Source organism: Ranitomeya imitator, chromosome 4 (genome assembly GCF_032444005.1).
Source record: "Ranitomeya imitator isolate aRanImi1 chromosome 4, aRanImi1.pri, whole genome shotgun sequence".
Lineage (NCBI taxonomy): Eukaryota > Metazoa > Chordata > Amphibia > Anura > Dendrobatidae > Ranitomeya > Ranitomeya imitator.
Genome location: NC_091285.1, coordinates 442,764,178 through 442,786,354, shown reverse-complemented (window position 1 = coordinate 442,786,354; position 22,177 = coordinate 442,764,178). Strand labels below are relative to the sequence as shown.

The following is a 22,177-nucleotide window of genomic DNA, read 5'->3' as shown; positions in this document are numbered from 1 at the left end:
GGAGATGCAAAGTACAGGTGTGTATTTACAATGATGTATTTACAATCATGGTCCAGCCATCTTCAGGGGTTGGGGAATAGATGGGGAAAGCCACCAGTCATACGGGTTTGTCCTATCCTATATGGGGGACAGAGAGAAATACATTACATCTGTGAGGACCTTATGTGAAGCCTTAGGCAGTAAGGAACTACAACACTGCAGCGCAAGGGAAGGCTACTGATTTCCACCTGGACAAGGGGACTCTGGACTTGCCTCCAATCTGGCCGGACTCTGCCTCCCCTGTGATCTGGTGCTCCAGACTGTGGATGCTGAAGTCTTCAGTAAAGAGACTGCAACCTTGTGTCCTCGTTCTTCTCTGCGCCTCTCATCATTCACCATCTACACACCGGGAAGCCCTGGGGATACACTTCACCTGTGGGAAGGTATACCATCTAGCTGCCATAACATCACCCCAGCAGACCCCTTAAAGCAGCGTCGGTCATCCTGACCGAATACCACAGGTGGCGTCACAAACACAAACTTTATCCCTTTAAAGACCTCTCCCTTTTTCACGGACGTCCCAGGGCCACGGACCGGGTCAGCCACCATGACATCCCCCTGAGAACCGCAGGACCTGGTACTGAGTATCCCTCGGCCCCATGAGGACGATCCATATGTACACCCGAATCTGTGCTTTAAATAGCTTTGTTAAATAGCTTTGTTGTTGACACATATTTAATACACGTTTTGCCTTTTGTACATTTAATAAAGAATAAAAGTTTACCTTATTTTGGGCTTTACACTCCATTTTTTCAGTGTTCATCCTTGGTAGAAGAGTCCATATTTACTGTTTGTATAGGTCCTGCTATGAAGGCAGAGGACCTTGAAACACTTATAACAGTTATTATGTTTTCTGTTTTGATAATATTGTATTACTCTGCTGAAATGAGTACTGTGACCCTGATTCATCACAATTTTTTCGCCGGAATTGTGGTTTAAAAAGCTGTGAAGAGTCACAACTAGTGATGAGCGAATATACTCGTTACTCGAGATTTCTCGAGCATGCTCGGGGGTCCTCCGAGTATTTTTTTGTGCTCAGAGATTTAGTTTTTCTTGCCGCAGCTGAATGATTTACATCTGTTAGCCAGCATAAGTACATGTGGGGATTCCCTAGCAACCAGGCAACCCCCACATGTACTTATGCTGGCTAACAGATGTAAATCATTCAGCTGCGGCAAGAAAAACTAAATCTCAGAGCACTAAAAAAATACTCAGAGGACCCCGGAGCATGCTCGAGAAATCTCAAGTAACGAGTATATTCGCTCATCACTAGTCACAACATTTTTGCGCAACGCGAGGTTGCACAACGTGTTGCGACTTTTGGTGTTCTCACAACATTTTTTATGACATTTTGTCAGAGCTGTGGCAGAACGGGGCGTGGTGACCCCCAACTTGTCAAATTCATGATGAGTGGCGACGTTCGTTAACACCACAAATCTTGCTCCAGGCCCATGTTCTTCTTAATGAATCAGGAACCTCGCACTCTACCCCACACCCTCATCAAGACTGGTATGAAAGATGTCGGTCTTAATAAATCGGGAACTGGCACTTTTTTGTGATTCATAAATCTCTTGCCTATACATTTCTGATGCCAGAAAACCAGTGCAAAAGCCTTAATAAATCTGCCTCCTGCCCCAAAGTGCGATTTGCTTTGTTTAATCATGTTTTCTGTTCACAAACCTGTTCCTCATCTTATCATCTGTCGATCTATTATTTCTGTACAGATTTATTTATATCTGAAAATATATTATTTTTAGGCGATCAAGTGTTCTCTACATTGCCCCGAAAATCCAACAATGGCATGATTGGGAAGAAAACTATATTTAGCAAAATCTTTGGCGATGAACCATGGCTATACACAGGAGATGAGTTCTTGAGAGGTAAGTGATGCGTAAAATGCAGAACACTACTAATTTACAATGATGGCTGTTATGTTTGCTAATGACAGGTGTTATGAAGGCAATCCAGAAACACAGTGTGCTTAGCGATCAGAGCGCACACAGTGATCTGACAAATACCCAAAAATACAAGAACGAGCTCTGAGACGTGGAAACTCTGTAGACTGCACACCTGATCCTATCCTAAACACAACTAAAAGCGGCTGTGGATTGCGCCTAACAACTACCTAGGCAACTCGGCACAGCCTAAGAAACTAGCTAGCCTGAAGATAGAAAAATAGGCCTGACTTGCCAAAGAGAAATTCCCCAAAGGAAAAGGCAGCCCCCCACATATAATGACTGTGAGTAAGATGAAAAGACAAAACGTAGGGATGAAATAGATTCAGCAAAGTGGGGCCCGATATTCTAGGACAGAGCGAGGACAGTAAAGCGAACTTTGCAGTCTACAAAAAACCCTAAAGCAAAACCACGCAAAGGGGGCAAAAAAAACCCACCGTGCCGAACTAACGGCACGGCGGTACACCCTTTGCGTCTCAGAGCTTCCAGCAAAACAAAAGACAAGCTGGACAGAAAAAAAGCAACAAAAAAGCAAAAAGCACTTAGCTATACAGAGCAGCAGGTCACAGGAACAATCAGGAGAAGCTCAGATCCAACACTGAAACATTGACAAGGAGCAAGGATAGCAGCATCAGGCGGAGTTAAGTAATGAAGCAGTTAACGAGCTCACCAGAACACCTGAGGGAGGAAGCTCAGAAGCTGCAGTACCACTTGTGACCACAGGAGTGAATTCAGCCACAGAATTCACAACAGTACCCCCCCCTTGAGGAGGGGTCACCGAACCCTCACCAGAGCCCCCAGGCCGACCAGGATGAGCCGCATGAAAGGCACGAACAAGATCGGAAGCATGAACATCAGAGGCAAAAACCCAGGAATTATCTTCCTGAGCATAACCCTTCCATTTAACCAGATACTGGAGTTTCCGTCTAGAAACACGAGAATCCAAAATCTTCTCCACAATATACTCCAATTCCCCCTCCACCAAAACCGGGGCAGGAGGCTCAACAGATGGAACCATAGGTGCCACGTATCTCCGCAACAACGACCTATGGAATACATTATGTATGGAAAAGGAGTCTGGGAGGGTCAAACGAAAAGACACAGGATTGAGAACCTCAGAAATCCTATACGGACCAATAAAACGAGGTTTAAATTTAGGAGAGGAAACCTTCATAGGAATATGACGAGAAGATAACCAAACCAGATCCCCAACACGAAGTCGGGGACCCACACGGCGTCTGCGATTAGCGAAAAGTTGAGCTTTCTCCTGGGACAAGATCAAATTGTCCACTACCTGAGTCCAGATCTGCTGCAACCTATCCACCACAGAATCCACACCAGGACAGTCCGAAGACTCAACCTGTCCTGAAGAGAAACGAGGATGGAACCCAGAATTGCATAAAAATGGAGAAACCAAGGTAGCCGAGCTGGCCCGATTATTAAGGGCGAACTCAGCCAACGGCAAAAAGGACACCCAATCATCCTGGTCTGCAGAAACAAAACATCTCAGATATGTTTCCAAGGTCTGATTGGTTCGTTCGGTCTGGCCATTAGTCTGAGGATGGAAAGCCGAGGAAAAGGATAGGTCAATGCCCATCCTACCACAAAAGGCTCGCCAAAACCTTGAAACAAACTGGGAACCTCTGTCAGAAACAATATTCTCAGGAATGCCATGCAACCGAACCACATGCTGAAAGAACAAAGGTACCAAATCAGAGGAGGAAGGCAATTTAGCCAAGGGCACCAGATGGACCATTTTAGAAAAGCGATCACAGACCACCCAAATGACTGACATCTTTTGAGAAACGGGAAGGTCAGAAATGAAATCCATCGAAATATGTGTCCAAGGCCTCTTTGGGACCGGCAAGGGCAAAAGCAACCCACTGGCACGAGAACAGCAGGGCTTAGCCCTAGCACAAATCCCACAGGACTGCACAAAAGTACGTACATCCCGTGACAGAGATGGCCACCAGAAGGATCTAGCCACTAACTCTCTGGTACCAAAGATTCCAGGATAACCAGCCAACACCGAACAATGAAGTTCAGAGATAAGTTTATTAGTCCACTTATCAGGGACGAACAGTTTCTCTGCTGGACAACGATCAGGTTTATTCGCCTGAAATTTTTGCAGCACCCGCCGCAAATCAGGGGAGATGGCAGACACAATGACTCCTTCCCTGAGGATACCCGCTGGCTCAGATAAACCCGGAGAGTCGGGCACAAAACTCCTAGACAGAGCATCCGCCTTCACATTTTTAGAGCCCGAAAGGTACGAAATCACAAAGTCGAAGCGGGCAAAAAATAACGACCAACGGGCCTGTCTAGGATTCAAGCGCTTGGCAGACTCGAGATAAGTCAAGTTCTTATGATCAGTCAATACCACCACGCGATGCTTAGCTCCTTCAAGCCAATGACGCCACTCCTCGAATGCCCACTTCATGGCCAGCAACTCTCGATTGCCCACATCATAATTACGCTCAGCGGGCGAAAACTTCCTGGAAAAGAAAGCACATGGTTTCATCACTGAGCAATCAGAACCTCTCTGTGACAAAACCGCCCCTGCTCCAATCTCAGAAGCATCAACCTCGACCTGGAACGGAAGAGAAACATCTGGCTGACACAACACAGGGGCAGAACAAAAACGACGCTTCAACTCCTGAAAAGCTTCCACAGCAGCAGAAGACCAATTAACCAAATCAGCACCCTTCTTGGTCAAATCGGTCAATGGTTTGGCAATGCTAGAAAAATTACAGATGAAGCGACGATAAAAATTAGCAAAGCCCAGGAACTTTTGCAGACTTTTCAGAGATGTCGGCTGAATCCAATCCTGGATGGCTTGGACCTTAACTGGATCCATCTCGATAGTAAAAGGGGTAAAGATGAACCCCAAAAATGAAACTTTCTGCACACCGAAGAGACACTTTGATCCCTTCACAAACAAAGAGTTAGCACGCAGGACCTGAAAAACCATTCTGACCTGCTTCACATGAGACGCCCAATCATCTGAGAAGATCAAAATGTCATCCAAGTAAACAATCAGGAATTTATCCAGATACTCACGGAAGATGTCATGCATAAAAGACTGAAACACAGATGGAGCATTGGCAAGTCCGAACGGCATCACTAGATACTCAAAATGACCCTCGGGCGTATTGAATGCAATTTTCCATTCATCTCCTTGCCTGATTCTCACCAGATTATACGCACCACGAAGATCTATCTTAGTGAACCAACTAGCCCCCTTAATCCGAGCAAACAAGTCAGATAACAATGGCAAGGGATACTGAAATTTAACAGTGATCTTATTAAGAAGGCGGTAATCAATACACGGTCTCAGCGAACCATCCTTCTTGGCTACAAAGAAGAACCCTGCTCCCAGTGGTGATGACGATGGGCGAATATGTCCCTTCTCCAGGGATTCCTTCACATAACTGCGCATAGCGGCGTGTTCGGGCACGGATAAATTAAATAATCAACCTTTAGGGAATTTACTACCAGGAATCAAATTGATAGCACAATCACAATCCCTATGCGGAGGTAGAGCATCGGACTTGGGCTCTTCAAATACATCCTGATAATCAGACAAGAACTCTGGGACCTCAGAAGGGGTGGATGACGAAATCGACAAAAATGGAACATCACCATGTACCCCCTGACAACCCCAGCTGGATACCGACATGGAATTCCAATCCAATACTGGATTATGGGTTTGTAGCCATGGCAACCCCAACACGACCACATCATGCAGATTATGCAACACCAGAAAGCGAATAACTTCCTGATGTGCAGGAGCCATGCACATGGTCAGCTGGGCCCAGTATTGAGGTTTATTCTTGGCCAAAGGTGTAGCATCAATTCCTCTCAATGGAATAGGACACCGCAAAGGCTCCAAGAAAAACCCACAACGTTTAGCATAATCCAAATCCATCAGATTCAGGGCAGCGCCCGAATCCACAAACGCCATGACAGAAAACGACGACAAAGAGCATATCAAGGTAATGGACAGAAGGAATTTGGACTGTACAGTACCAATGACGGCAGACCTAGCGGACCGCTTAGTGCGCTTAGGACAATCAGAAATAGCATGAGTGGAATCACCACAGTAGAAACACAGACCATTCAGACGTCTGTATTCCTGCCGTTCAACTCTAGTCATAGTCCTATCGCACTGCATAGGCTCAGGTTTAACCTCAGGCAGTACCGCCAAATGGTGCACAGATTTACGCTCGCGCAAGCGTCGACCGATCTGAATGGCCAAAGACAAAGACTCATTCAAACCAGCAGGCATAGGAAATCCCACCATGACATCCTTAAGAGCCTCAGAGAGACCCTTTCTGAACAAAGCTGCCAGCGCAGATTCATTCCACTGAGTGAGTACTGACCATTTCCTAAATTTCTGACAATATACTTCTATATCATCCTGACCCTGGCACAAAGCCAGCAAATTTTTCTCAGCCTGATCCACTGAATTAGGCTCATCGTACAGCAATCCGAGCGCCAGGAAAAACGCATCTACACTACTCAATGCAGGGTCTCCTGGCGCAAGAGAAAATGCCCAGTCTTGAGGGTCGCCGCGCAAAAAAGAAATAATAATCAAAACCTGTTGAATAGGATTACCAGAAGAATGAGGTTTCAAGGCCAGAAATAGCTTACAATTATTTTTGAAACTTAGAAACTTAGTTCTATCTCCAAAAAACAAATCAGGAATAGGAATTCTTGGTTCTAACATAGATTTCTGATCAATAGTATCTTGAATTTTTTGTACATTTATAACGAGATTATCCATTGAAGAGCACAGACCCTGAATATCCATGTCCACACCTGTGTCCAGAATCACCCAAATGTCTAGGGGAAAAAAAAAAAGTGAACACAGAGCAGATAAAAAAAAAAAAAATGATGTGAGAACTTTTTCTTTCCCTCTATTGAGAATCATTAGTTAGGCTCCTTGTACTGTTATGTTTGCTAATGACAGGTGTTATGAAGGCAATCCAGAAACACAGTGTGCTTAGCGATCAGAGCGCACACAGTGATCTGACAAATACCCAAAAATACAAGAACGAGCTCTGAGACGTGGAAACTCTGTAGACTGCACACCTGATCCTATCCTAAACACAACTAAAAGCGGCTGTGGATTGCGCCTAACAACTACCTAGGCAACTCGGCACAGCCTAAGAAACTAGCTAGCCTGAAGATAGAAAAATAGGCCTGACTTGCCAAAGAGAAATTCCCCAAAGGAAAAGGCAGCCCCCCACATATAATGACTGTGAGTAAGATGAAAAGACAAAACGTAGGGATGAAATAGATTCAGCAAAGTGGGGCCCGATATTCTAGGACAGAGCGAGGACAGTAAAGCGAACTTTGCAGTCTACAAAAAACCCTAAAGCAAAACCACGCAAAGGGGGCAAAAAAAACCCACCGTGCCGAACTAACGGCACGGCGGTACACCCTTTGCGTCTCAGAGCTTCCAGCAAAACAAAAGACAAGCTGGACAGAAAAAAAGCAACAAAAAAGCAAAAAGCACTTAGCTATACAGAGCAGCAGGTCACAGGAACAATCAGGAGAAGCTCAGATCCAACACTGAAACATTGACAAGGAGCAAGGATAGCAGCATCAGGCGGAGTTAAGTAATGAAGCAGTTAACGAGCTCACCAGAACACCTGAGGGAGGAAGCTCAGAAGCTGCAGTACCACTTGTGACCACAGGAGTGAATTCAGCCACAGAATTCACAACAGATGGCAATGTGGACAGAGGTTCTCCTGTGTTATCCACAATTTACATTTTGTTTTGTTACCAAATGTTGAAGCTACACAATCTGAACCAAAAGGTTCCGGTACATTCCCTCTCTTTTCCTGTACAAACGGAATAGTGACGATTGTGCTGTAATAACTATTTTTTCCATTCGACTTCTACATACAAGCTTTGTGCATTTATTGATGAAAGGTTTATTTAGTAGATATGCTTTCTAAAGGAGAAATCCACCTATGATGAAATTAAATATAAGTACAGGTACCGTCTGTCGTGACTGCATTACTGCAAATACCAAAAATATATATATAAAAAAATTATATATATATAATTATATACCGTAAGTGAAAAACACTAAATTGAATAGAAAATGAAAAAAAGTGCAATGTGCCTAAAGTGCCGTAATGTACATATAATGTAGCAAATATAATTGCAGTATCTTGCAAGAGAAACTAAAGTGCTGTATACAAAGTGCAAATGCAGAGAGGGTAGGTAGAAGTAGGAAGACACTTACTTTGATCAATTTGTATATAAGCCACTGTGGCTAGCCAGGACAATCAGGGGCACCCCGACGCGCGTTTCGGACGCACTGTTCCTTCGTCAGGGGGTGTGTAGACTAAATGTGTGTAGACTATACTGCAGTAATGCAATTCATCATTTGTATATATTTAATGGTGGCATATACAGAACCTTAACACTTCCAGAGTGCAGTTGTTTGTTGTGCAAAGGGAAAATCCAGTGAAGGAAAAAAAAAAGGTCACTAGATCTGTGTGAACTAAATTCCAGGACTAGGGTCTGTAACTGAAGGATGCCAATATGATCTTCTGATATTTATCTATGACATGATGGAATCATTTACAGAGGTTTTCCCCTTAAACCAAATGTTGAAAATGAAATCTGATCTGCAGGAAGGATGTTATAGAACAGGAGGAGCTGATCAGATCACTATACTGTATATATATATATATATATATATATATATATATATATATATATATATATTATGGGAAAAGTGTCAGTAAAACTTGCATTTTATTCATTGTAATCCCTGCTGTTTGTATGCATATGAGTCGAGTGGGAGGTCCAGTTCAGTGACTGACAGTCTTCCCAGCCTGACTATGCCAGCAGAGATAGCTGTCAGTCACTGAGTTGGACCGCCCGCTGGACACATATACATACAAACACCAGGGATTTTTTTTTTTACAGCAAACCCATATACCATTCCGCTCAGCTTCTTTTTCTCTATACCATGAGATCCACAGATTGGACTGCATGTACAACAGGACAGATTCCCTTTCAATGTTCTTTATTTATTTTTCTATATACCGTACTTATTTTTTATTCAGGATATTGGAGTACTTGTCTGAATCATCCCTAAAAGAGGAGCAGGGAAATATACATAATTTAGAATAAATGTTTTGGTTTGTTTTGTAACAGAGCCAGAGTTTGTGAAGTCTCTACTTGTAGAGAAAGAAGACAAAGGACAAAATAAGATTCTTCTTTTTTTCAATGAGGATAATACTCAAACCAGAACAACTGAGAATAGGCTGTCAATGGTGGCCCAACTTTGTAAGGTAAGATGGTTAGTGGTGGCCCATGCACAGTGAGTGCTGTGGATATCAGGAGGAGCCTTTGGTATAAACTGTTAAAGTGGACAATCATCTTATCGGCTTTACAAAGAAAGATGCCCAGAAGCTCTTAAATTGAACCATATTTGTTGCCACATTTCCACTTAGAAGAAGTGGTGGATGCTACAAAATAGCTGATTTGAGCTGATAATAATCTGGTGCACACTAAGTTGAAGGAAAATTTTTACAAAATACCACTCACATTGTGTGTTAGTAAAAATATATTTTTCCCATTAGATCTCTCCTTCATAATTATTTAATTAACAATACTAAAATTCCCTTTTTGTGGTTTGTGGTTCCCTTTTTGGTTGTCTGGGACATTTATAAAGTTGACAAGGAGTGTAATGAACCCTAATGCTTTTCTTCCGCTTCTCCCAATTGAGACCACGGAGAGAAGCTGAAGAGAACGTGGTTGGCACGTGATCCATCGGTGGGAATGGGAAACAAGAGGAATCCTGACAGTGAGTACCGTACATCACACATAGTTAGGATTCCACATGTCAAACTCCATAACAAATTATATAAGTATCCCGGACAACACTGCTAAGAATAAAAAGTGTATTTTTCACATTTGGGAAGTACGGTATTTCGACTTTTTTCTTTAAAACTTCCCTTTTTAATACAAATCAGTGGTATATTTAGTTATTTTTTGTTTAATATGCTCACTTCTTCTTCCACATTTGGTAAAGATACTACAACCTTTGTATCTAAATTTTGCTTCCTTAGGATGATCAAGGATCTGCCAAAAATAGTATTCGCTATATATTTAGTACGGCATTGAAATCACGTTTAATATGTGGAAACCAGTTAACTGGGCAATATTATCCACACCTACAAGACATCTACTTTTTGCAAGGAAAAACAGAGAATGTGATTTATGGACTTTTCAAAAATTCATGGTGAGAAGCTTGAATGTAGCTCATGCACCTATACACCACTTAAACACTAGAAAATTCTGCAAAAAATTTACATAAGTAAATACATCTTTGCATTGAAGGCATCTTCCATACCATTTCTAACTAGCATTGATAAAATAAAAGGTGGAACTGAATGGTAGCTATGGACGATTGCTCTTTTTACTTGTGTTGTTTTATATGGGACCATTTGTAGTATTATTATTTTGAGGTTTCAGAAATATTTATTTCAAGGGGTCTTTCCAACACAGAAAATGAAGCATGTTGCTGGGATATACTATTACCACTCTTTCATAAAATTTTCCTTTCTGAGAATGAAGGGACTATGGTACAAATGTGCATGTCCAATGACCGGTGGCCTTGACTGCCACTGGGAATGGGGCCACAGGGCAAAACATAGTCTTTTACATTATAACAGTTCCTGCTTGTTATGAAATCAGTATGAGAACAGATAGTCCATTGGATCTAAATTAGTGAGATATTATATGAAATTTGTATTTAAAAAGAGCTGTTGTGGGTTGGGCATTTTGGTTCTCATAGTTCTTTTTTATTGACAAGTCTTGGGGTTTTGAGAGAGAATTTTGATTTGAACTAGAGCAGCTCGGTTACCCATTCAATGTCAGGATGGTTGGGAGTATCAGACCCCAATTGATCAGAAAATGATGACATATCTTAGTGATATGCCACCATTTTATGAGATGTAACACCCTTTTAAATTAGTGTGCCTTGGTGGATATAACAGCAGGAACGTGATTTGTCATTACAAGCAACATCCCTGTTTTCTTTGGCTTTTCAACATATTATATTTGACTATGTTTTTTTTTCATCTCTGTAGGAACCACAGTGCTGTGTGCTCCTATAAGGTTCAGGATATTGAGCTTCTTTTCAACACTTCAACTTTGTTGGGCTCTTCTAAAAATGAACTAAAGATTCGTCCTGGGACGGTAACACATGATTGCTACTTATCTCTTTTCTTCTAAATACTAACGATACCATAAGATGTATATTTTATGTGAGAATCAGCATCTCAAGTAATCTAAGAGGGCTACAGATATAAAGAAAGCACAGATGCATAAGGTTCTACCAGGACATAGCCTCCTTTCCTAGACTGAGTATATTTCATTTCAGTTGGTTGAATTTTGCAGTAAGAGGGCAATACCTCAAAATTGTCTATGCCTGTCATTAAAAAAAATTCTTGACATTTATTGCTTATATAGGCAAAGTCCTTTTCTGATGCTTCTGGATTCTGTAGTATATATTTCTTATACTGGCTGCACGTTTAATGAACATGGATAAAACTACTCCTAGCAATTATGACGTTATGGTTAATGAATGCATATAGTATAAATATTATCTAATGCATTACACAAATTAAGTGTATTGGAATATCATTTAAAATTGCCACCATTTTGCTATGCTGTGCTCCCTTTATTAATTCACTTATAGTTTTTGTTTTTAACTTAACATTATTTGTCCTTCAGTGCCTTCCACCTCCTACCTTGACCCCTGAGGACACTTCAGAAGAGGTATCCAATCACCCAGAACTGACAAAATGGTTGTGGCCATCAAGAAATAGGACTGTTTTCCAAAATTTAGTCCTCTACAGGAAGATAGTGGTGGATGAAATAGTTGCCGTGAACCAGAATATCTCTAGGGTTCTCATCTTAGGCACAGGTAACTTACGGTAATCAAATCCAACTTTATATCCAATGACACATGCAGCGAGACAGATGATTATTAAATTGTTTCATTTACATCATAGCAATCAAAATGTAAAGGTATTCTGGCCCCAGCTGTCCTGTATAATTAATAGGGTTGTGCAGATAAACATTGTTATGCCATACCTCTGATCTGGTAGATTTTCTTGTGCTCCATTTTGGGCTTTAGAATAATGTGCTGTATTTCGTGGGCCTATGTAAAGCCTCCCAAAGTGCACACCTGGGTCTTGGCATTGTATTAAGACTTTCTAGCAACTCTTTTAGTTGGTCTGTGTACAGTTCCAGTCCACATTCTTCAGGACATCTTCTGGCTGGCTGTGGTTTCCCATCTGTGAGGTATCTGTCTGCAGTTTCCAGTAACTTTGCTACCTCTCAGTGGAGTTCAGGACTTCGCCTGCTTGTCTACGGTTTTCAGTAAACTTGCTACCTGTTAGTGGAGGACTTCTTCTACCTGCCTGCGGGTTCCATGGTTTTCATACTTTCTTGTTACTCTGGAGGTCTTTCTACTACATGTTCCCGGTCTTCCAAGACCACTGCTGCATGTATGGCAGTTTTCAGGACGTCTCCAACCCACCTGTGGCTTCCGTGGCATTTGGACTTTCTTGTTGCTCCAGAGTTTTGTCTTGCACCTGTTTGCATCTCCATGATGCCTCCTATCTGCCTTCAGCTCCAAGTCTCTTGAGTCTCCAGACTGCCTATGTTCTTCAGTAACTGTGCAAACTGTCTGAGGTCTTCTGTAACTTTGCAATTTGCATGTGATCTGGACATCATCCGCCTGCCAATGGTTCCCAACATCCCACCTGCTTGCCTGTGATCTCCTGGATTTCTCGCATTTGCCAGCAGTTTCCAGCATCCCGCCTGCTTGCCTGTGGTCTCTTTGACGTTCCCTACATGTCTGCAGTTTCCAGCATCCAGCATTCTACCTGTCTAATTGCTGTTTCCAGCAATTCCCTCTGCTGTCATAATCTGAGTGCTCCACTTAGCTGCTGCACAATCATTCGTGGCCCATTTGCCTACCCGGATCCTGGGCTTAGTGAATCCACCTCACCCAGTGAACCAACATTATGTAACAAGCATGTTATGGATAGGTGATATCTTAATGACTTGTTGGAGGTCTGAATACTGGGATTGGCAAAAAGAGGAATTTTTATATCACATGGGGAACTTTTAAAATGGAGAAACAGGTCGAATGCTCTGAAAAAATGGAGCTGACCATTAAACAAGTGACAAAGTTGTTCAACTGTGCAGCTGTTTACATCTGACCTCTGCTGGTGCTGATCGCAGCTGATTGGTAAGGGTGCCGAGTGTTGGAACCCACTTACCAGAATCCAGCAGAGACTGCTCTGTGGTCAGCTTTTACAAACTTAGGCCAGTCTCACACGTTCAGATAATTCCGGTACTGGAAAAATCGGTACCGGAATTATCCGTGTCCGTGTGCCGGTGCGTTTCTGTGGCACATCAGTGTGGCACATGTGCCGCCCGTGTGCCCACTGGGTACCACACGCATTGTGCCGGAGACAGCGCTAAAGTTTAGCGCTGTCCCCTGCATCTGGTGCTGAAGCCCCATTCATATCTTCCCTGCAGCAGCGTTTGCTGTAGAGAAGATATGAATAATTGTGTGTAAAATCAAGATCCAGGTCCCCACCCCCTCCCACCCCCTGTGCGCCCCCCCGCTGTGATGAAAATACTCACCCAGCTCCCTCGCTGGCTGGCGCTACTTCTACTGTATGAGCGGTCACGTGGGGCCGCCGATTACAGTCATGAATATGCGGCTCCTGGATCTTGATTTTACACACAATTATTCATATCTTCTCTACAGCAAACGCTGCTGCAGAGAAGATATGAATCGCGGCTTCAGCACCAGCGGGGGGGATAGCGCTTAATGTAGCGCTGTCTCCTGCACGGCACACGGACTGCACATGGACAACGTCCGTGTGCGGTACGTGTTTTACACGGATCCATTGACTTTAATGGGTCCGTGTAATCCGTGCCCTCCCACGAACACTGACATGTCTCCGTGTTTGGCACACGGAGACACGGTCTGCAAAAAATCAATGACATCTGCACAGATGCATTGATTTTAATGTGTCTACGTGTGTCAGTGGCTCCGGTACGTGAGGAAACTGTCACCTCACGTACTGGAGCCACTGACGTGTGAAACCGGCCTTAAGGAAGTTGTCACTGTTCAAAGTGGCAGCTGATATCACCAATGACACCTGCTGAAGACACCTGACCTCAGCAGACAATCACATGTGAAAATTGATCATGTTGCCTCTTTGAACAGTCTCGTCTTAATAGAGCAGCCTGTGCTGGATCCCACAAAGTGCCAGTAGCATAGCTTCATTTGCTCTTTTTTAATTCACCAAGCCAACAGTAACATTTTGATTTTGCCTGGACAACCCCTATAAAAGTCACTTTATATTCTTTATACCTTAATGGCAGAAGTCATGAATTTATATCATATATTTGTGGTGATATTTATTTGCTATAGTACATGGTGGATGAAAACTAGTTAACATCCCCTTTCATTTTATTATCTAAGATGATGGAGCTGTACACAAGACTCTAGAGCGGGAAGATGGACCCTTTTCAATTATTGAAGTGCAGCCTTTCAAACTAAAAGCAAAACTACAGTTCATGGAACTGAAGCCGAATGAGGTGAGAAGTACAATACATTGTAGATACTCCAGAGACAACATTTCAGCTAATTGCTCAAATGGAAGATGTGCAATTATTTATTTGCAGGGTATTTGTACCAGATTAAAGTTAACCGTAATATTAACCCATATGTTTCATACATTTATAACGACCGATGACTGGAGGAATATAGATATAACAGTGTATTGATGACTGTTGTGACCTTAGTTCTGAGTAGGATATGACTGATTGTGGTTTGTGACTCAGTTCTTCTTTTTTTTATTTTTTTATAAAGAAACATCACAAATCTTTTGTTTCTGTAACGTGATATGCTCCTGTTGTCTATGGATGTGTCAGCAGACGTAGGTTCTTTTTGTACAAAAATGGAAGTATAAATTATTTATTCTGGTTGGATGTGGTACCGAGAAGGAGGAGAGATCTGGTTAATGAAATGATTGTTCTGTTGCTGACATCTGAGTTCTCTTTGTGTAGCACGTCCTGTATGTGGGAACTACTCGGGAATTTTCCAGACTATTACTGGATAACTGTACTGCCTACAACAATTGCACAGGCTGTATTAAGTCAATGGACCCCTTCTGTGGCTGGAATGAAGGGAAATGTGAATCAGTCCTAAAACATAACAGGTACGTAATACAGTGACCCCCACCACATATTCATTACACCGCAGCCCTATGAATAGCACATGAATGAGATCAGCCCCGGAAATGACTATAGGAGCAAAATGCTCTGTTTAGTCTATTCAGATGCCTCTTAACCCAATAAAGACCAGGCCTTTGGTCTTTAAATCTATTAGTGACTAAGGCATTTTTTTTCAGTAATCACTGAACAATAGCTTTTTATAATTTCCTCTTTCAATGTTGCTGTTTAAGGGCTTGTTTTGGATGCCGAATGTTGTGCCTGGAGCCCGGCAGTGTATTATAGCCATGCTCCAACCACAATATTGTGGGTATATTGGGTATATTTACAATAACCGTGCTCCAACTGATATATTGTGGTTATATTGGGTATAATTACAATAGCTGTGCTCCAATCGCAATATTGTGGGTATGTTGGGTATATTTACAATAGCTGTGCTCCAACCACAATATTGTGGGTATATTGGGTATATTTACAATAGCTGTGCTCCAACTGAAATATTGTGGTTATATTGGCAAAAATGCAGTGTGAAAGGAGCCACAGACCAGTGCTGGTTAAGAAAAGTCCTGAAGACATGAGCAAGAGCTTAGGTTAGTGGAGGATGTTAGTCTTATATCAGAAAGAGACTAAAGAAGTCAAAGCTGCTATGTGTGATTAAGCTCTGGTGTTTATAAGGCATATTGAAATGTATGACATGCAAACATTCAAATACATGCAGACACCTTAGTACACAGGTATACACACCCGTACAGGAACACGTACAACCACACGGGTATACTTACAAAGCAGCTCCCTCTCTAGGTTAAGATCCCGCAGCAGGGAGCCATCGTACTTACAGTCTCTGCTCACAAATCACAAAAGCATCAAGAAGGGTTTTCCTACACTGAATACGCAGACGATGACAGACACAACATCACAGTATTGCCATGATTTCTGACTATATTGCAGAAAAAAATAGCAGCTTTCTTAGTTTTCTGACAATCTTGGAAAAACTGCAATAAAACCATGGTGTTTGAAGACTGTCTACAACTCTGAGCGTCAACCACATATCCCCGGACCTCTGTAACGCAGGCTCAAAAACACTGATATAACAGGTGCTTGTTTACAAGCACAGCTATTAGACAGCTCCTATGGGCTGTAAAACTGCTTTCCAGAGTTTTTCAATGGCAATAAAGCAGTGTATGTCCATACTTTTTCTCCTACAGGTGATATACGGTATTAAGGCTGGGGCTTCATGGCGAGGTGGGTCGTGTGATGGCGGTTCTTGGACAAGTCGTGCAACTAAAAAAATGTCTGCAACTTGTCTGTGACTTGCTGTCGTGCGACTATTTTAGAGCTGTGATGTTGCAGAAAGGTGACTTGCATTGAAGTCTATGGAAAGTGTGCGACATCTGACCAGTGACAAAAAATCCAACATATTTTGGAAACATTTGCGACTCTGTCACGGTATATTGCAGGTTGCAAACTGACACCATAGGAAATTATTACCTCCAATGTTGCAGGGTGTCGCTGCTAATTTAATGTTGCCATGATCTAATTCTGTAAGTTTTGTACTCCTGAATCAAGAATAAAACTGAATACTTCTGTATGTTCCTCCTACCCTGAAAAGAACTGTAATGTGGGTAGAAAAAGCCTTATCTGAAATGTTCAGCCTTTGGACTTATCACGCACCAGGGCCTACGAGTTACTGCTACCTCTATACCGCCTACAGCCATTTCCTATTTTTCAGATAAAGCACCAAAATTCAGCATGTTTTACTTATCTTTTTTTAGCATTACAGGAAGTTTCTATTTAACGTCTTCCCCTTAATGTGACCACGACGATTCTTGTCTAGGCCTACTGCCGTTCCTTTGACAAGCATTCTGACTTTTTTTTTTGTAAATCAGAATACATCTCCTGAAAGCAACATATTTGAACGTAGCCCTATGTAATGAAAAATGGGTCAAACGGAGATGGAAATGTTGCTGCGTGTCCTAGTCATGTTGGATTCGCTGTGCTGCAAAAACTGTTTCATTTTTGACTACTGAATAGTAGTAGGCAACTAACATATTCATTTCCATGAACAGCTCCTTGGAAGGGCAGAACCTGAACGCAACATGTCAATTGCAAAATGGTGAGTATGCGTTATTAGGATGGACAGATAGAATATCACTGTTTAAGGGAAACTTCCATTCAAAGTCATGTGCCATTTTATACAGATCTTTACCACATAATGCCAAGGCAGAGTGGACTACCACATTATATGGTGGGCTCGGCTGCTTATTTCCACTTGGGACATGCTACAATAGCATGAATGGAGAATATTAGTTGTACAATTACACACGTGTCTCTCTATCTCTTAAAAAATACAATCTGGCTTCTCCTAACCTTTTCACTACTATTTGTAGTTTTTCCTATTGACGAATGTTGGACATAGAAATTTTAAAGGGACTCTGTCATCACAGAATGACTGATCAAACCAAGTACAGGCGCTCGATGCATTAAGACGTGGCCAATCATCTACATACACCTTGCCAACTGATTGTTGTTCCTCAACCTCCACCCCCCTCTTCCTTGATTGACAGCTCTAGCTTTAGAGCCATAGAAGAGTGGAGATAGATGGAAACAAAGCACGTGGGAAGATGTACTTAAATAATTGTCCCTGCCTAGGATGTACCAAGCGCCTGTACTTGGTTTGAACTGAACAGTCATTTTGTTCTGACAGAGGCCCTTTAAAATGACTGATTTTGCTATTAACAACACAGCACATCAGTCTAGCCTATCCTAATTTATCTAGTTAGAGAAAATTTCTCTTTTTCCCCCTGGACAGAAAACTCACTTACCTTTCACTGATATAATCTCTCTTCAGTGAAAACAGATTTTCTGCTCACTGAAGGATCGGAGGTTGCTGCTCATAAAAGTCTATGGAGAGGGTAGAGGGGGGCAGGATGGCGTTCACCTACAACCAGAGTTACGCTCTAAATAATTATTATGAATTGAGCAAGTACAATTTTTTTGTATAATAAAAATATATAGAATGCTCCAATTCTTTATAAAATTTTCATAACTTTTCAGACCTAAGTATTCTGCCATTTAATACCACTTTGCCCCTTTCAGAAAACTTCTACAAATTTGCAATATGGTTTTTGAAAAATTAGTTCTGAGGAACTATAAGAAGATGTAACGTAGATGCTACTATGTATAATATGCAACTGCTTTGCAACCATTAGGGAATGACTTAAAGGGAATCGTTTAGCATAATATAACACAAATATTCAATCCAAGCACATAGAAAGGGGGGAGTTGTGGATGGTTCTTAAACAAAAATCAGGCGCTTCTTGCTCCCTTGGTGTGGTCAAACAGTTCAGTGCACCTTCCTATCTATTTGCTTTCCATCTATTTCCAACCTTTTCTTATTAGATGGACAGCTCTGGCTTTACAGGAGCTGGAGAAGGGAGGAGGAAGATGAAAAACCAATGTGAAGGTGCAGTGAAATACTCAATCACACCAAGGGTGTGCCAAGTCCATGTGCTTTGTTTTAACAGTCTTTTTATGAGACAGACTCTCAATAAGACTTTTTTGATGCCTTCCGTATTGGACTCTCATTGCAAAAAAAAGGTGTGAGGTAAAGGTACCTTCACACTAAACGATATCGCTAGCGATCCGTGACGTTGCAGCGTCCTCGTTAGCGATATCGTTCAGTTTGACACGCAGCAGCGATCAGAATCCTGCTGTGATGTCGTTGGTCGGGGCTAGAAGGCCAGAACTTTATTTCGTTGCTGGACTTCCTGCTGACATCGCTGAATCGGCGTGTGTGACACCGATTCAGCGATGTCTTCGCTGGTAACCAGGGTAAACATCGGGTTACTAAGCGCAGGGCCGCGCTTAGTAACCAGATGTTTACCCTGGTTACCATCCTAAAAGTAAAAAAACCAAACACTACATACTTACCTTCAGCTGTCTGTCCTCCGGCGCTGTGCTTTCCTGCACTCACTGTGAGCACAGCGGCCGGAAAGCAGAGCGGTGACGTCACCGCTCTGCTTTCCGGCCGCTGTGCTCACAGCCAGTACAGAGAAGCAGAGCGCCGAGGACAGACAGCGGAAGGTAAGTAAGAAGCGTTTGTTTTTTTTTACTTTTAGGATGGTAACCAGGGTAAACATCGGGTTACTAAGCGCGGCCCTGCGCTTAGTAACCCGATGTTTATCCTGGTTACCGGCATCGTTGGTCGCTGGAGAGCTGTCTGTGTGACAGCTCTCCAGCGACCAAACAGCGACGCTGCAGCAATCCGGATCGCTGTCGGTATCGCTGCAGCGTCGTTTAGTGTGAAGGTACCTTAAGTTTTGTGCTCCTACAAGCTACTTCTGAGCCAGATACAGCTTAAACCCCAAGTTAAGGGTATCACATGTACTGGAGCGCATCTGCAGGAAACCAGCCAGAAAAATCTCCCTAGTTCATTACTTTGAAGAGCTGTATCTGCTGAAATGTATTTATTTATTTTTTATGTGTTTTGTCTGCTTTAGCTTGCAACATTAGAGATACGATAACGTAAAAAGAGAGCGCATGTCGAATATTTAGAATATTTATCTGAAATATAAATACTAAAAACAGGATCTGCAATTTCTTGCAGAGCCATCAAAAGAGTACCAAGAGGGAGATCAGGAACCTCACTTTTTTTTGACATGTCTCGAAGTATCAAAGCTCCCCTCCTTCAATTCGAAAGATGGCAAGATGGAAATGGTCCAAAACTGCAACGATGACGCCTGCAAGCTGATCATCAAGGGTGTCAAAAACCCCAGAGAATGTACAGCAAAGGAGCCAGCACATGCAGAATTGCATGATAACACTGCTACAAAGATTCAGTGCATCTGGCTTTTGGTATTGACTGTTCAATTAGTGATAATGATGTGACACATCCAAGGTTTTAGTTGCTTTGCTAATTATTCTGAGCACAATGTATATAATTGCTGATGGACGATTTACTGTGTAAAGCAATGTTGCGACAACAAATTGGGTAGGTTAAATTCACCCAAGTGTGTGAAAAAAAAAAACGTCTGATTTTCATCCGGAAAAAAACAGATGACTTTTCATCTGTATTGTTATCCATATGCTATTGCTACATACGTATTTTACATCTGTCTGACATATGATTTTATACATCAGCAGTTACCGTATATACTCGTGTATAAGCCGAGATTTTCAGCACTTTTTTTTGTGTTGAAAACGTGCCCCTTGGCTTATACACGCGTCATTGTCCAGAAAGTCGGCGGCGGGGGGGGGGGGGCATGGGGGGAGTGGAATAGCATAGACAGGAGCAGGCTAACAGAAGACATCATACTCACCCTCCTCACGCCATCGCTGCATCTCTGTCCCTGCATCTCCCTCTCAGCGCCGGCAGCTCTTCCTGTGCTGAGCGGTCACGTGGTACCGCTCATTAAGGTAATTAATATGCACGCGTCTCCACTCCCATAGGCGTGGAGCGCATATTCATTACCTTAATGAGCGGTACCACGTGACCGCTCAGCACATTAGAGCTGCGGCGCCGGGACAACGGAGATGTGGCAGCGGTGCGAAGGTGAGTGGGACGGGGGTGAGCCTTGCATACAATGATGGGACGGGGGGTGAGCCATGTGGGACTGGGGGAGCCAAGCATACAACAGGAGGAGCCACACATACCAGGACAGGACGGGGGGAGCCACACATAGCAGGACAGGATGGGCGAGCCACACATACCAGGACAAAAAATGGAAGCTACATACCAGGACAGGACGGGGGAGCCACACATACCAGGACAAAACAGTGGAGCCACATACCAGGACAGGATGGAGAAGCCACACATACCAGGACAGGATGGGGGAGCCACACATACCAGGACAGGACTGGGGGAGCCACACATACCAGGACAAAATCTGGGAGCCATATACCAGGACAGGAAGAGGGAGCCACATACCAGGACAGCGACGGGGGGAGTCACACATAGCCGGACAGGGATGAGGGGACAATGCATACCCGGCTTATGCTCAAGTCAATACGCTTACCCAGTGTTTCGTGGCAAAATTAGGTGTCTCGGCTTATACTCTGGTCGGCTTATACTTGAGTATACTGTATATAGTAATTAAAAAAATCAGATGCTATACAGATATGGGATCCATTTTTTTGGCTTCCATAGACTTGAATAGGCGAGTCTTATCTGAAACACAGAAGAGAATATTGCATGCTGAATGTTTCTTCTACACGTGTGAATTGTCATCTGAGCAGCCTTGTTCAGTAAAATTGATCCTAGTGATGTCCATGTAATGTCAGTGTTTCTTCTACGGACAGCATGTGGACTAAAAATTCCGTCGTATGAATGTACCCTTACCTTACATGGATTGTTTCCGTACGTAGAGATTATGTATGAAGTGTCATTAAGATAAAACTAATGTTGATTCCACTGAAAGTATAGCATCAATGCATCATTTTTATGAAAGAACTGCAGCTAGTTTTTCCTCTCTAACCAACAGCTAGAAAATGGGGTGATTTTCTTTCTTAATGGACTTGCCTTAGTATGCTTTTTCAGCATGCACAAAGCGGCATATTGAAAGTAACTTTGGAGTAGCTAGTTCATCAATGTCCGGTGTCCTAGGATTTACAGTAAATTGGTGAATGAGATTTATATTTTTAGAAATTTTTGTCTCTAGCAGACAGTTGCCTACATAGAGCCAGTGTCGGACTGGGATGCTAGGGGCCCACCAGTAACATTGACTGTGGGGGCCCACTTTTCACCTGCATACAAATGTTACATTACCCTCGTTCACAAACTTACCTATATCTCTATGTAATAATAAACTGGGTAGTTTGGTTAATGAATGATGAGATGCTGCTTTCTTATGCACAGAGTTAATCAATTGAATTATACCAAATACCGT

At 42.6% G+C, this 22,177-nt stretch overlaps 1 protein-coding gene across 1 annotated transcript in view; it reads left to right on the top strand.

Annotated features, from left to right (window-relative positions):
• SEMA7A (semaphorin 7A (JohnMiltonHagen blood group)) overlaps nt 1-21,703 on the top strand; it is a 61,936-nt gene extending 40,233 nt beyond the window's left edge. The window contains exons 6-14 of the mRNA XM_069765650.1: nt 1,797-1,919; nt 9,177-9,313; nt 10,094-10,266; nt 11,117-11,225; nt 11,763-11,955; nt 14,542-14,657; nt 15,129-15,280; nt 17,360-17,406; nt 19,900-21,703. Of these exons, the coding sequence (XP_069621751.1) occupies nt 1,797-1,919; nt 9,177-9,313; nt 10,094-10,266; nt 11,117-11,225; nt 11,763-11,955; nt 14,542-14,657; nt 15,129-15,280; nt 17,360-17,406; nt 19,900-20,180 (1,331 nt within the window). The 3' untranslated portion in view covers nt 20,181-21,703. The remainder of the gene's footprint in view (nt 1-1,796; nt 1,920-9,176; nt 9,314-10,093; nt 10,267-11,116; nt 11,226-11,762; nt 11,956-14,541; nt 14,658-15,128; nt 15,281-17,359; nt 17,407-19,899) is intronic.
• Nucleotides 21,704-22,177: the final 474 nt, after the last annotated feature.